Here is a 14,538-nt window from a genome sequence, read left to right on the forward strand (position 1 = left end):
ATATATATTATATTTTTTTTAATTATGAAAAGAGACATAACAGGGAGGTGATTTACAGTTGATTGTTAGATTATCCTTCAAAATTATTTATGAAAATGAATTAAGAAACAAAAATAAAATTTTATTTATTTTTTAAATAAAATTAAAACGTTTTGTTCTCATTTTTAACATCTACTCATTATAATAAAATTAATATATTTAACACAACTTATACTAATTTTGAAATAATTAATCATTTCTTGGGATGGAAATAAATATTGCATGTCTTTTTATAAATCATTAATTATTTGCAATTATTTGCGTAATTTTTTCTAATAAATGCACTTATATGACACATATAAGGCGGACTATGACAGTTTTAATACCTTAGTAAGTGTGGACTTGCGAGGCCGTTTTCTACAATTTTATATAATATAAAGTCCATATTATATGAATCTTGATATTGTGCAAGATTATAGTTACTACTGGATTCCAAGTAATAGTCTAAGACCGAGAATCAACAAGCTTATATTTGTGTGTATCTGAGGCCTTTAAAAAACGCAAAAGGCCTAAAGCTAAAGTCTAAATTACTAATCAATACTGTATAAAAATTTATTAACTTTGTACTCTCTATGCAGAAATTCTCTTCTCACGCTTATTAATTCTATTGATCAAGAAATTGATTTTCTTATCAATAATGAAAAATTCGTGTACTTTTTAATAACGAACATCTTTTGTATAGAACGTTGTACATCCTTAATTATAGAATTTAAACGTGTATTTAACTATTTTAAAATTATATACAGTGTATATATTTACATCTAGTAAATAAACCTTAATTCTATAAAAAAATAATTACAGTAGACCTTCCCTATAACGCGTAGATACGTTCCACGTTATACGAATTTCACGTTGTAGGAATCCTTAAATACATGAGCCAATCACAGCCCGACACGTGTGAAGTTTACGGACTACGGCTGTTTGAAAGGTTTTCTTCCATAAAATTAATCGATTCTAGACTAATTCGACTCAACATTTCCAAAACACGTATAATTTTTTCGGAATAATCCGTTTAAACTATGTTATAAACAAAAAATTGTAGGATTACTTACCGAGTGTGCACCGTTCGACGTCGCCATTGTTTAAGGTTGTTTTCGTCGCGGAGCAGCGCACCAAACAGCGGCCACGATTTCTGATAAGTTATTTTTCTGCGGAAAATTCGTTGAACTTTGGAGACATCATTAATATAAATAATTTTAATGGCCGTTGAATAAGAAATGTTTCTTTCACAAGAAATGTATAAAATTACAGTACTGTATTAGACTTACGGTACCTAATTTACATACTGTACAGACGATAGTAAACTCATCTTACCCGCCTAAACTCTCCGTAGCGTGGCGCTGGACGGCGGAAAGTAGTTCGGCTGCTCGTCCACTATTGGTCCAGATTCGACCAATCCTGTCGAGACAAGAGTCGGCGACGACGTTTTACGAGTCCCTTTTAGCGTTTTTATACGAATACTGTCGCAATTTTTTCGCCACGCTACATGAATCTCCGTTATAGGAACCCGCGTTATAGGGGGGTCTACTGTAATTAAATACTTCAATTGTATCAATACTACATAAAATGTTTTGAAACTATTTACATCAACATTTTCATTAATGATATTTATATATTTACACGTATATGTGTATACTGTATTAGTATTTAAAATCGTCTACAAAGATATGGATCTTCTGACCAATTATAATACAGTACCATAAGAAAAGCTTCATAGACACCATGTATTGAGGCAAGGGGCAGTGGCGCATTTAGAAATATGGCATCACTGCTCCTGACAACACAAGCGACCCCAAACTATTATTATCACTTATACACTGAATGATTCTAATTTATAATTTCAATTCTGCAGTAACTGTATTTTACAGATTTTTAAATATCGAAAGGAAAGGACAAAGAACACTATTGAAAACCCATGATTAGTAACCTACCACTTCGTTCATACAAAATATATTCATATATTAATGCTACTCAACTGATATGTCTTATTTTGTAAGCTTTTAATTTGCACTAATCCCTTTATGAATTGTTCCTACATAATTATTTTCTTATTATTATTATTACTTTGAATTTTTGCCCCCCCCCAAAATACACCTAGACTCGGGCCTAAAAAGCCTAATAGAAAATCCACTTGTCAGGATTCTCTGATGACAGTTCCCAAATTTATATAAACATATAAATTTCTTAAAATAAATATAAACTAAACAAAATATGAGGAGCTACAGTATATATTTTTTTCTTATTTTAACATAATTTATTTCTTAAATTACTGACGATAATAAAATAATAAAACTCCAGACATTACTTTGTTTACCTTTAAAACGATTATTGCACATTTATTTAAAGTTAAGATAAGTTATTATCCTATTGAGAAGACTGTGTTGGAAAATAAAAATTATTGATAAATAAACAATGTAGCTACTGAAATTATTTTTTAAAAATTAAATGAATTTAATTAATTTTAAACGTTTTGTGTTTAAATTCAAAGTTTTAATTAACTCTAAAACAACTCATAATAAAATTTAAATATTTCTGGTGTATTATTTACTTTAATTTTCATTAAAATGTAGAAAACTAATTATCTAAGTAATGAATAATTACTAAATTTAAATTAGAAATATTTAAAATTTAATAAAAATTAATTATTAAAAAGTAGGGTTTTTTAATTTTTTAATTTTATAAACTTATATAAAATTTCTAATAATAGGTTTCACTTTCAAGTAATCAAGTCAACATGTTTTGTATAAAATGGCCAAAGAAAGTGTGTCAGGGTAAGTAAATATTATTTTTATCTATTTTCGCGTGTCCTATTAACANAGATTAAAGAAGAGCTTTACGAATCTCCTATACGTGATACGGAACAGAATGTTGTAATTGATTCGTGTTACGTGCTACCCAGGTATATACTATCAGACTTAGAAAACAATATTCAAAATACTATAGGCCTAATTTAATATTGCTATTAGAATATTAATTAATTTATTAAAATTTATGTAGCTTGAAGAAGGGTTTAATATCATCCGTATGGAAAGTCTTTCCCGAATGTAGTTTACCAAATTTCAAGGCTATGAGAAAATATTGGAAAAATACTGTAAGTTGGCTATTTTATTTTTAAGAATTAAAATAAGACACAATGTAATAAAAATAAAAAAATATAATATCTAATGCTTACTTTTTATATTTTAAATTGTAACAAATTATTTTTTTAATTCTAGTACGGATATCGATTACCAGAAAACGATGACAATATTATTTACTATAACGTTAAATTTTGGGCGGATTCAGATAAAATATTTACATATCCTTTTTTAAATATTTCCAGTAAATATTTATAGAATTAGATATAAAAAGGATAACTGTATAAAACAGATTAATTTTAACTTTATTGTAAACCAGAAATTACGTTAAATATAGCGTTTTAATATGCACGCGTACGTGAATAAAATTATTATTATTATTTTTTTTAAATTAGTATATTTTACAATATTTTAATTTTAAAGTTGTATGACTATTCAATTGAAAAATATCAATTATGCATAAGTGTTTTCATTAGTTTCTCTGTATCAGAGTTTCTTTTGTATAAACTTTCATTTAATACCTCTTCAATAATAATTCTTTCCTTGTTTTACATAAATATCTCTATTTGTAAAATGACTTTTGATAATTTCTTGATAAAAGAACTGTTAATGGGTTTCTGATAAAAGAAATCTATTCATTTTGCTGATAAAAATACTGTTTCTTTTAAAAGGAATAGATTTTAATAATGGATATTAAATATGATCAGAGTTATGAATAACTTTATTAAATTCTTAAATTAAAATTTTAAAATGTTGATTAAATTATATGAAAAATAGTTTCAGATTTAAAAATGTAAACAACGATTCTTATTGATAAATTATAAAAGATATTTGCATTATTATTTTCTTAATTATATTACATGAATGGCAATTTTAAGTGTTTTTCATTATTTTTTAAAATAATTTTTATAAGAAAATGGATATTTAATATTACTATTTTTACAAACAAGCATCCAGCTCTAAAAAAATATAATCAGCCAAGTTTAAACCTTATAATATACTTTTAATGTGATTTTAATAACTGTTTATTTTATATTTTAATGAAGCTAAGATCCAAAAATGTTACAAATAAAAGAGAATAAAGTTACAAGTTTTTATGTCTGGCTGATTGTGATTCTTTGAACTGCTTCTTTGTGAAATCAGTAATTCACTTAACAGCACGTAAAAATTTTTGATATATTTAATTTCGTTTTAAATTTTAAAATATTTTAATTACGATGACTGAAATAAAATAATATTTGCATTATTATTTTCTTAATTAAGAAGCTAGATGAATGGCAATTTTCAAATATTTTCACTATTTTACTTTTATAATTACCCTGAAACCTTGGCTATAAGCCATCCTCGTGTATAAGTCGCAAATATGTAAAGAAATGTTGAATTTTTTGTGAATAAGATGCTCTCGCGTATATAACCTGCAGCCCACAGACAAGGTTTTAGGGTATGACTTCAAAATAAAAAAAAACTAATGAGAAAGGAACAGATTATTATCACCGGCATATCACAGAGACACAAAATGTGATCAGAATGTGCATACTTAATTTCATCTCATAGAGTTTCTAAAACAAAAAAATGCGGTAAATTTTTCTCTATTTTCGACAAGTATTTGGTGATTTTTTGGCCACTTTTGAAAGCAGATTTCAGAGATTGCTGATTGAAAATATCTGACAACGCTCTATCCTTCACACGTGTAATCGGTTTATTACGATACTTAGATTTTTCCTGTATTAGTACCCTTGTGGATAGGCCGCATGTGATAAATTTTACGAATATAACTTTGTATATTCCGCTGACTATAGCCAAGGTTTTAGGGTATATAAGAAAACAAATAGAAAAATCATATGTTTCTATTAAATGAAAATAGATAAAGAAAAGTATTTGGTTTTTAAAATAATTTATATATGAAAATTTTATTATAAATATGGTATTTTGTTTATAATTGCAAAAAATATTTTAGGAGAAGTATTAAGAAACTCACATTCTGACCAAAAAAAAAAAAATCTATTTATATACGTAGAGTGATAACAAACATTCTATACAATTCTAGTTTTAAAGAAAATATTTATGGTAAATTCTAATATTTTATTCTGAATATCAATCTGGATATTAAAATGATCGATGCTTCACATACATTAACAAATAACAAAATGCAGTTTCATCGTGATGACAATGTATTAAAAATTCGAAATTAAAATGGCTTACAAAATAAATGATTTGTGTTGATAAATAAAAGTTGTTTGAGTGAAATGATGGGAGAAAAATTCAAATTTTTTATAGAGGTTGGTGCAATGGCAATGCAATGAAAAGCTATGTAAACTAATATAGACTGTTGCAAGCAAACTATAGCATTTATATAGAATAGAATAGATTATTATATTTTCGTTAATAAATAGTTTATTTATAAATCAAATCGAATTTATTTTCTAAAAATAATAATATAACAGAAATATTTACTTGTGAACTGAAGGACATCATAATCCTGTCATAATCGGAGATCTTTTTCAGATGCCCTTTAAACAAAAACAAAACTATATCAAGAATTATTATTAGATTTTAGATACTAGTTATAGAGTAAATTTAGATTTTGGCAGAATAATGCCTAAAATCCATTCTGAAAATTCAATTTTATTGATTTATATAAATAAATAACAATAAGTATGATTTCATTTGAATGAAGACTTACAACATATCTGTTTGTTAAGAAATTTCGAAATTAAACTCATTCTAACTGTTACTAAAATGTAAATTTTCGACTATAAATTCGTATCTTCTATTATCAGGACTTATTATACTGGCTTTACAGATAATGCTACAAAATTTAACAGAAAACAATTTTTATTTTATTCCATATACCTGTACCCATATACATTTTAATTAATCATTCTAACTGTATTTATTACCTTATTTTAGATCAATTTTGTATTTTAAACGGAATAAGTGATTATTTATCATACAAATTATCTTATAAATATAGAAAGATTCATAACGTTGTATATGAAATTCATTGACAAGTTGAAAAAACGAGCAATTTTCTTCTTCAAAGTTCATGTTTTTTTATACATTTTTTTTTAAAAATAAAAAACAATTTTAATTCAGAATAAAAGTTAAGCTTTATTTGCATTATTACAAAGTTAAATTTAAGTATGAACTGATTTCATTTAAACTCATTTAATTTCTATAATTCAATTTTTAAATTGTTATTTAATAGACATAACTATTTTGACGACGTTTTCTAAAAATTTAAATACAAATCACATATTTTAGTAATCCATATTTTTGCAAAAATAATGTTTCTTGATGAGTCACAATATTGATGCCAATGTCCATGTTCATGTTACCTGCCAAAGTCATTAGTTTAATTAAGCATAATTCGAATTTAATAAGCCTTACAAATTAAATCAAGCAAGAATTTCTCAAATTTTCTAACATTGCATTTATATTATTATTAAATTATTGTTGAGTGAACTTAAATCCAAACTCAACTCGAGTATACCGATTTAATCAAATTCTCATATTTTCAAGGAGATTATACTGTAGAATAAAATAAATTATTAAGTGATTTAAAATGAATAAATCATAAAATATTACAAATTATTCAGTATTTAAGTGTAAAACTTGACATATAACTGTTTTAATTTTCTTTAATTACATGTAATAACGTTTCTACGATTGTAATCAAAATCGTAAATTTGTAATTAACTTAATTACAACTTAAAATATTTATATAAAAATTATTTTTAAAATTACACTTTGTAAATATAATTTAAAATAATTAAATTAGTCACAAGAAGTGATTTAAGGAGAATATTTAAATTAGGTAACGAGGGAAAAAATATATTGTTAAGTTGCAATTGTTGTTTACAAATCTTTTAATTCTTATTTATTTTTATTGCCTTGAGTTTTAAATGTTTTTAAATATTGTACACTAATACAATGTATTGTGTAATTTTATTTAGAAAAACATAAGTAGATTATTTTAATCCCTAATTAATGTATGACACAGATTTAAATTGCGAAAGATTTGCGAAAGATACGAGTAGTTTTCTATGGAAAAGATGAAGAATTTTTATATATTTTTTAAATACTTCACTAAAAGTTTTTATAGGACAAGAATATTAAGAATTTGACGTTTTTATTTATTTCTCTACCTGCTTAACTACAAATAATAAGCACTTACAAGTACACGACATAGCTTTTGGGTGTTTAGAAGATCATAATAAACTAATGTCACATCTACATTACAACGAACTTTTGTAAAGTGGTTCTATCAAAGGGACATCTTACAAAACCTCTCACAGAACTTATTACAGAGGAAATTTGTAGGACCATTTGACATTCATATTTATAGAAGATTCAAAAACATTACTTCTTTGACGACTCTCAATATTGAGTTTATATCTATGTCCATCTTCATATTGCTTGCCAAAATCACTAAATTAATTAAGCATAATTCAATTTTAATAAATTATATAAATAAAAAGAAGTAAAATTTTCTGGCCGTGCATTAGTTACGTTTAAAGATCTCACATTTACTGTGATTTCAAAAACAATTGTTACGAATTATTTATTCATTGTATATTTTGTATAATAATTCCTTAAATTATATGAAAATTGTGTTTATTTTAAAATTTTAACATAAATCTAATGAAAACTATAGATATTTGTGTCATATCTCACAAATTTTATTACTTTCCAGAGATACTTTTTATATCTATGGTGTTTAATTTAATGTTATTGCAATTGTTTTAAGATGATTTTTTATTGTAATAATAAGTTTAAATAATAAATTAATATATTATAATTGTCGTTTTCTCTCTTTTAATTTTAAGTATTATTATCTTATTACAAATAAAAACGTTTTCTCTTGCCTTCTTTCAATTTTAAATCCTTAATGTTAATTGTTATTGTTCTAAGGAACAGTTTGTGTGAATTTTATCTTCGTACCAATAATTCTTATTTAATTAATGATTTTAAATGAGATGAAAGAAATTAAATTAAAATTATGAATCACTCAAACGCAGTGGATAAATAATTCTTTTTGCCATTTATTTTCTTGGATCGCAGATGAAAATTACGTACAGTATTCACTTTCTTAAAATCTAACGAAAGAAGAAATCTCTCAAAACTTTAATCATCTCTGTTTACATCTTTGTTGCATGTTTCCATATAATTTCGATCTATTCTTAAAATAATTTTATTACAGAGAATAGAAGATTCTTCAGGAAAACAATATTTATAAAATGCAACAATTTTAAGAGTAAGAAAGACATTAAGAATGTTTTTTTGTAAATTTACATTTTAAATTATTATTATAATTTCAAATATGAGGAGAGATATTCAATATAATATTGAAATGTTTTCTTTAAGACATTAACATTTAACTGTTTAACATTATGCCTAAAGTGAAGAAGTCAAGAAATTATTCAAATTAAAAGAAACACGTATTCGTGACTAATGAAAAATTCTTTATAAAAGCGTGAGAATTGAAGCAGCTAAAGTTAACGAATAATCGATTATTACATGAATAAATAGTAAGTAATAAGTTAATAAGGCAATTAATTTAACTTTAATAAAATTTAAATGATAAAATAATATTTTTGTTTTACTTTTTATGTTCAAAAAGTATTATCAAACTCTCGTCTGAGCTTTCACTGTTTTATCAACACGTGATTAAAGTTATCCAAGAAATCGATTAGTCAGTTTTCCCATTAATAAAACATTCAGTTATTTAACTTCTCATGCAAAAATCAATAATAGTTCTTTTTAGTGTTTTATGAGATACTTTATTGATATTTTTAACTTTCTATTGCTTTAAAGGACCCAAATTTTCAAGTGTATAATACTTTAGAATAATAAAAGTTTCATGTAAAGGTAACAATGTTATAAGCAGTCATCACTTTTTCCTGTTATTAAACGTTCTTTCATCAATAGAATACCGTTCTGTCATGTTATTGTAAAGAAACGTGAGCTGAGAACCTAATTATGTTTCCTGTATCCAGTAAACTTCAATTAGAATAATAATGAATTGAATTTACAGATCAGGAATTTTACTTTTATATTTTATTTATATTTTAAATTATCAGCAATATTTTACATAATAAATGATTTTTAGAGTATATTTAAGAATATATTTTAAAAAAATTATGTTTTCTGATTTAAAAAAAAAAATTTATTTGTTTATAAATAACATAAATATTTAAAAATTATCATTTAAATCATATTAGAATTGTCTTCCAGTTCTTTACTTACAATTTTATAATTTAAAAATTTACTAAAATTAATAGGATAGCCCAAAAATTAATTAAGAAGTTAAAACTGGTTTGGGATCCGTTAACTGACTTTTGGGCCACCTTGTATATTTTTCTCATTTTATTTATGCAAAAGAACTAAAGATATATTTAAATATACGTACATAATTAAAGAAAATTTTAATTTTTGATTCTGTAATTTAACTTTTTTACCATTTGGTAGATATTCCTGATGGAGGACTTCAAAGTTTAATATTTTATGCACAAAGCTTGAAAAGAAAATGATTAAAATTTGTGTTTATTTGTTTTATCAGATTTCATTTCAGCACTTTTGGCTTCTGATAAAGAAAATTTACTATTATATTTGTATTAGTCAAATTGAATGTATTAATTTTACGTGTGTTCTCGCCTTTTGTCAGATTTAAATTTTACGCAACAAATCCTTTTAATTGCAATAATATACCCCGATTACTTCTCACTTGATTGAATATACAAATATTTTGCTGCGATACTATCATATAAATTAATGAATTAAGTTTCAGAAATAGGAATTTATTAATATATTATTTTAAATTCTAATTATACAAAGATGTTAAATTAATTTACTTCAATATATTTAATAGAATGTACATAAAATTAATGCTTCTAAATGATCCAGAATAATGAAAATAATGTATTTCCATTTTTGATTTTTTATATGTGCTTATTTATTTATAAAAAATAAATATTTTTTCATGTTAGAAAAAGGAATTATTTTAGGATCAAAATTGACTTTGCTGTCTGTTTTTATCTCTGTTATTTCTTTCTAAATCTCTCGGAAACTAGACAATTGAAATCTTTAGATTTTGATAGATGCAATTTCCTTTAAGACTTTCTTATTCATCCCCATTTGTTATTCAAGCTTCTTCTTACAGTTGTATGTGATGATAAACGACATGGCATCTCTCCTGATCCATCTGTATCAATAGAATTTTATTTTATCTGGAATAATATTTATTTATTTAAATAGTATAGAAAGTAGAACTCGTAACGGGGGTAAAAATATAAATTAAAAATACATAAATTTAAAAAAACAAAGCAAAAAATAATATCAACAATGTACAAAATACAATAAAATAATTGGTATAGTAAGCAGAAGCGAATTCTGCCAAAAATATATCTGGAATATTATAATTTTGAATAGATTTTCTTAATTTTTCTTGTTGCCATACAAGATTACATCTATTCAGTATTTTAAGCAGACAAAATGGAGGTCAATGTTCATTACGTGACAGATTTCAGTATGATTCTTAAGAATGGCAGTAAAAAAAATTATTCTTAAATTCTAATAGTAAATGCTCACACAATGTTGCTTTTTTTATGAAGAATTAACCATTTAATTAAGAAAAACGCTAGCTGAAATTTCAACACAATATCTTATAATATCAGCATTTCTCAATTGGAAGTTCACACCTCTCAAGAATGATGTAGTTGACGATTCTCAGAAATCTCAAGAATGATTTTCCTTAATCCTGATTAATATCACGTCTAACAAATATCTTGACAATGGACACAAGCTGTAAAGATTAAAAACGTACTTTTTCTTTATTCTTCTACTTTCTTTTCCATAAAAGAAGTACAGTATTCAATTTTGAATACACTAAGTCTAAAGTTTTACTATTATAATTATTTTATAAGAATTAAATTATTCTTTGGAAATTATTATTAAATATTAGAACAAAATGATAAGTTAATTTAATGAAGAGTTTTTTAAATACTGATAATATTGTATACAACGGATCTCATTTTACGACCACTCATTTTACAATATATTTTGTTTATATCTTACTTATTTTTTTACTAATTGTAAAAAGTAATAAATGCCTGTCAAATTTTACTTCTCATAACAATTGCTGAACCATTTTTCATCACGTAAAGTTGTAAAACCATGGACCACCTAAAGGATCACATTATTGATGTGTGTGCATTACGAATATGTATCTTCAGGTGTTGTCATTCCTGTATGTCCCTTCAGGTGAAGAGATATACCATAGCCTTCAAGTACGTTCAGAAATAAAAATATAGGATTTAAATCCAAGGATCTAGGAAGACATGGTGTATCAGATGAAGCTTCAAAACATGGGTCAATAGAAAGAATATATTCGTGTGTCCACATAATACCAGATGTATAAAAGCATATTTTAAAACTTACAGATAATTATGTAACAAAATAAGTCCTTTGTTTATGCATATTTTAAACTCGCACACGAATAATATTTCATAACTATATTATCTGATCTATAATGTTTGTAATCTTCAGTAAAAGAAAATTGTGATGAAAACAATTGAATTATGTAATTATTTATTTCATAAATTGATGAAACAATACTTGAAATATATGCAATTTCTTGCGATTTAGTAAAAATCACGAACGAATTATGTTACGAGAAGACTAGTTATAGTTAATGTTGCCAGCGAATATCTATAAATATTTTTCTTAAATGCAGAAAATAAATAAAAATAAATGATAAATAACGTCTTTTATGCATTTTAAGAAGGTATTTTGGTTTAAAAAATGAAAAGATAAAGGAATAAATTTGAATTTATTTACCTTTTTCTTATGTTTTTTATACAGAATATGTTATAATTTTGATTTTAAATAATTATATTAGTCGTTTTATTACCTTGTAAAATATTATAATAAACAAAATAATAATAAATTAGATATATCAAAAAAAATGTTATGTAAACTGTCAAACAGACTGAATCTTAACTGTAATGAAAAGTATTTATTATTTTAATAAGGAAATAAATTAAAATCAATATTTTCTATCATCAGATTTTTTTGATGACGTCGTTCAATACGATATTTAATTTTTATGACGTATACATTTATTTAAAATTATTAGAGATAACTACGTAGTTGAATTTCTCGATAAAAGATGACGCCACATTTCTTTTTTCAATCAGCAAGTTGCCAATTTTCCCTGTATTTTATGAACACATAACCTAGAGAACAATTTTAAATTTTAATGTCAAATTATTGTAATTTAATTTATTTTGTACGTAATATTTTAAAATTATTTTCGTATTAATGATTATGTATAAAAACTATGTTCTGTCATTGCTTTATAATGGTTTCACCCCAACCAGTAGATCACGATTCCAAGGGTATTGCTAAAGTACTTTTATATAATTTTACATTGTCTTTATTGTAAAAATGGGCCAAAACTTAAAAACAGCTTGAAAAGCCCGTTTTAAACTACATAATTGTTTATTTATTGAGCGCCGCTATTTTCTGAATATTTTATAATACAAAAATTTACTATGAATCATTAAAATTTAATAGTAAATATTTTAAATAAAACATTATACATCCATCTGTATCAATAGAATTTTATTTTATCTGGAATAATATTTATTTATTTAAATAGTATAGAAAGTAGAACTCGTAACGGGGGTAAAAATATAAATTAAAAATACATAAATTTAAAAAAACAAAGCAAAAAATAATATCAACAATGTACAAAATACAATAAAATAATTGGTATAGTAAGCAGAAGCGAATTCTGCCAAAAATATATCTGGAATATTATAATTTTGAATAGATTTTCTTAATTTTTCTTGTTGCCATACAAGATTACATCTATTCAGTATTTTAAGCAGACAAAATGGAGGTCAATGTTCATTACGTGACAGATTTCAGTATGATTCTTAAGAATGGCAGTAAAAAAAATTATTCTTAAATTCTAATAGTAAATGCTCACACAATGTTGCTTTTTTTATGAAGAATTAACCATTTAATTAAGAAAAACGCTAGCTGAAATTTCAACACAATATCTTATAATATCAGCATTTCTCAATTGGAAGTTCACACCTCTCAAGAATGATGTAGTTGACGATTCTCAGAAATCTCAAGAATGATTTTCCTTAATCCTGATTAATATCACGTCTAACAAATATCTTGACAATGGACACAAGCTGTAAAGATTAAAAACGTACTTTTTCTTTATTCTTCTACTTTCTTTTCCATAAAAGAAGTACAGTATTCAATTTTGAATACACTAAGTCTAAAGTTTTACTATTATAATTATTTTATAAGAATTAAATTATTCTTTGGAAATTATTATTAAATATTNAATATTTAAAAAAAAATCCTTATACTGTACTGTAATTAATATTATAAATAAGAGTCATAAGTTATGTAAAATTATATAGTTGAATTGAATAATTGAATATGTTTCTTATATATATTCAATCATAGCTCATATCTATCTCATATTAATTAATTAAAGTATAAGAAGCATATCATGAAATCAAGCTGATGAATTATTGATGATGTGTGACTACTTATATATGTATTGAAAAATAATATATGATGCTTGAATATGAATTTGCAGTGATATGCAGCACATAACCGAGAGAAGAAGATAGATAATTTATAAATTTATATTTATATATTATAAATCGATATAGCATACGTGATGTTTTAATGTATATTTGTAAGGATATACGGTTATGTGTACACGAATGGAAAGAGGATATGAGTCAACTGAACGTCAATTTGTAAAGCTATGTGATGTCTATGGAATGATAAAGTATATGATGCTTCAACGCGGATTGAAGTATAGTTTACTTAACAATATAGATTGAATAGAGAATGGAATTCACTACGAGTATATGAAATATTGGCATTTTAAAACAAATATTAAAAGTAGAAAATTGACCCAAAAATTATCCATTAATTTTCTTTAGTTAATATTATTTGCACACTTGCCAATGATATGAATATTTTAAATATTAACAAAGCATACTTCATTTAAGATGTGATGCAATAAATCATACTTATTTTCGTCATTAAAAAAAACCTATCATCAAGCAGTTCTGAGAAAAACATGTGCAACTACTCTAAAAAGAGAGAGATTGGAAACAGATTTCTTTAGAAAATACCGAAGTTCAGTGTTGCTTCTTAACACTTCATTAATTAATACGTTTTTTTAAAAGTGATTAATAACTTGTTTTTAAATAAAACATCTACGAAAATAGAATAATTGATCATTTACGATAAAAGATAATAAACAGTTGTTTTATCTTTATACATAAAACATAACCTTATAATGAATTATTTCGTAATAAAAAATATATATAAATATATAAAAATTATAGTTAAATAATTCTCCAACAGATGGCACAAA

The 14,538-nt window shown here is 24.4% G+C and overlaps 1 protein-coding gene and 1 long non-coding RNA gene across 4 annotated transcripts in view; one reads left to right on the forward strand and one right to left on the reverse strand.

The window, feature by feature from the left end:
* Positions 1–14,538, forward strand: part of LOC111629527 — a 188,529-nt gene that overhangs the window by 6,754 nt on the left and 167,237 nt on the right. For both annotated transcript variants that reach the window (XM_023373448.1, XM_023373447.1), the window contains exon 3: positions 2,747–2,810. In XM_023373448.1, the coding sequence (XP_023229216.1) occupies positions 2,774–2,810 (37 nt within the window). In that variant the 5' untranslated portion in view covers positions 2,747–2,773. The remainder of the gene's footprint in view (positions 1–2,746; positions 2,811–14,538) is intronic.
* Positions 10,034–11,893, reverse strand: LOC111629530. 2 transcript variants are annotated; one of them, XR_002757353.1, is made up of 3 exons: positions 11,556–11,893; positions 11,242–11,445; positions 10,034–10,920 (listed from the first exon to the last, which is right to left on the reverse strand). It is a non-coding gene; the product is annotated as an uncharacterized LOC111629530 (long non-coding RNA). The 2 variants fall into 2 exon arrangements; XR_002757352.1 differs by having other exon boundaries at positions 10,034–10,320; positions 10,707–10,920; positions 11,242–11,893.

The sequence above is a fragment of the Centruroides sculpturatus genome, unplaced genomic scaffold (genome assembly GCF_000671375.1).
Source record: "Centruroides sculpturatus isolate CEXI.00-Female unplaced genomic scaffold, Cexi_2.0 scaffold583, whole genome shotgun sequence".
NCBI lineage: Eukaryota > Metazoa > Arthropoda > Arachnida > Scorpiones > Buthidae > Centruroides > Centruroides sculpturatus.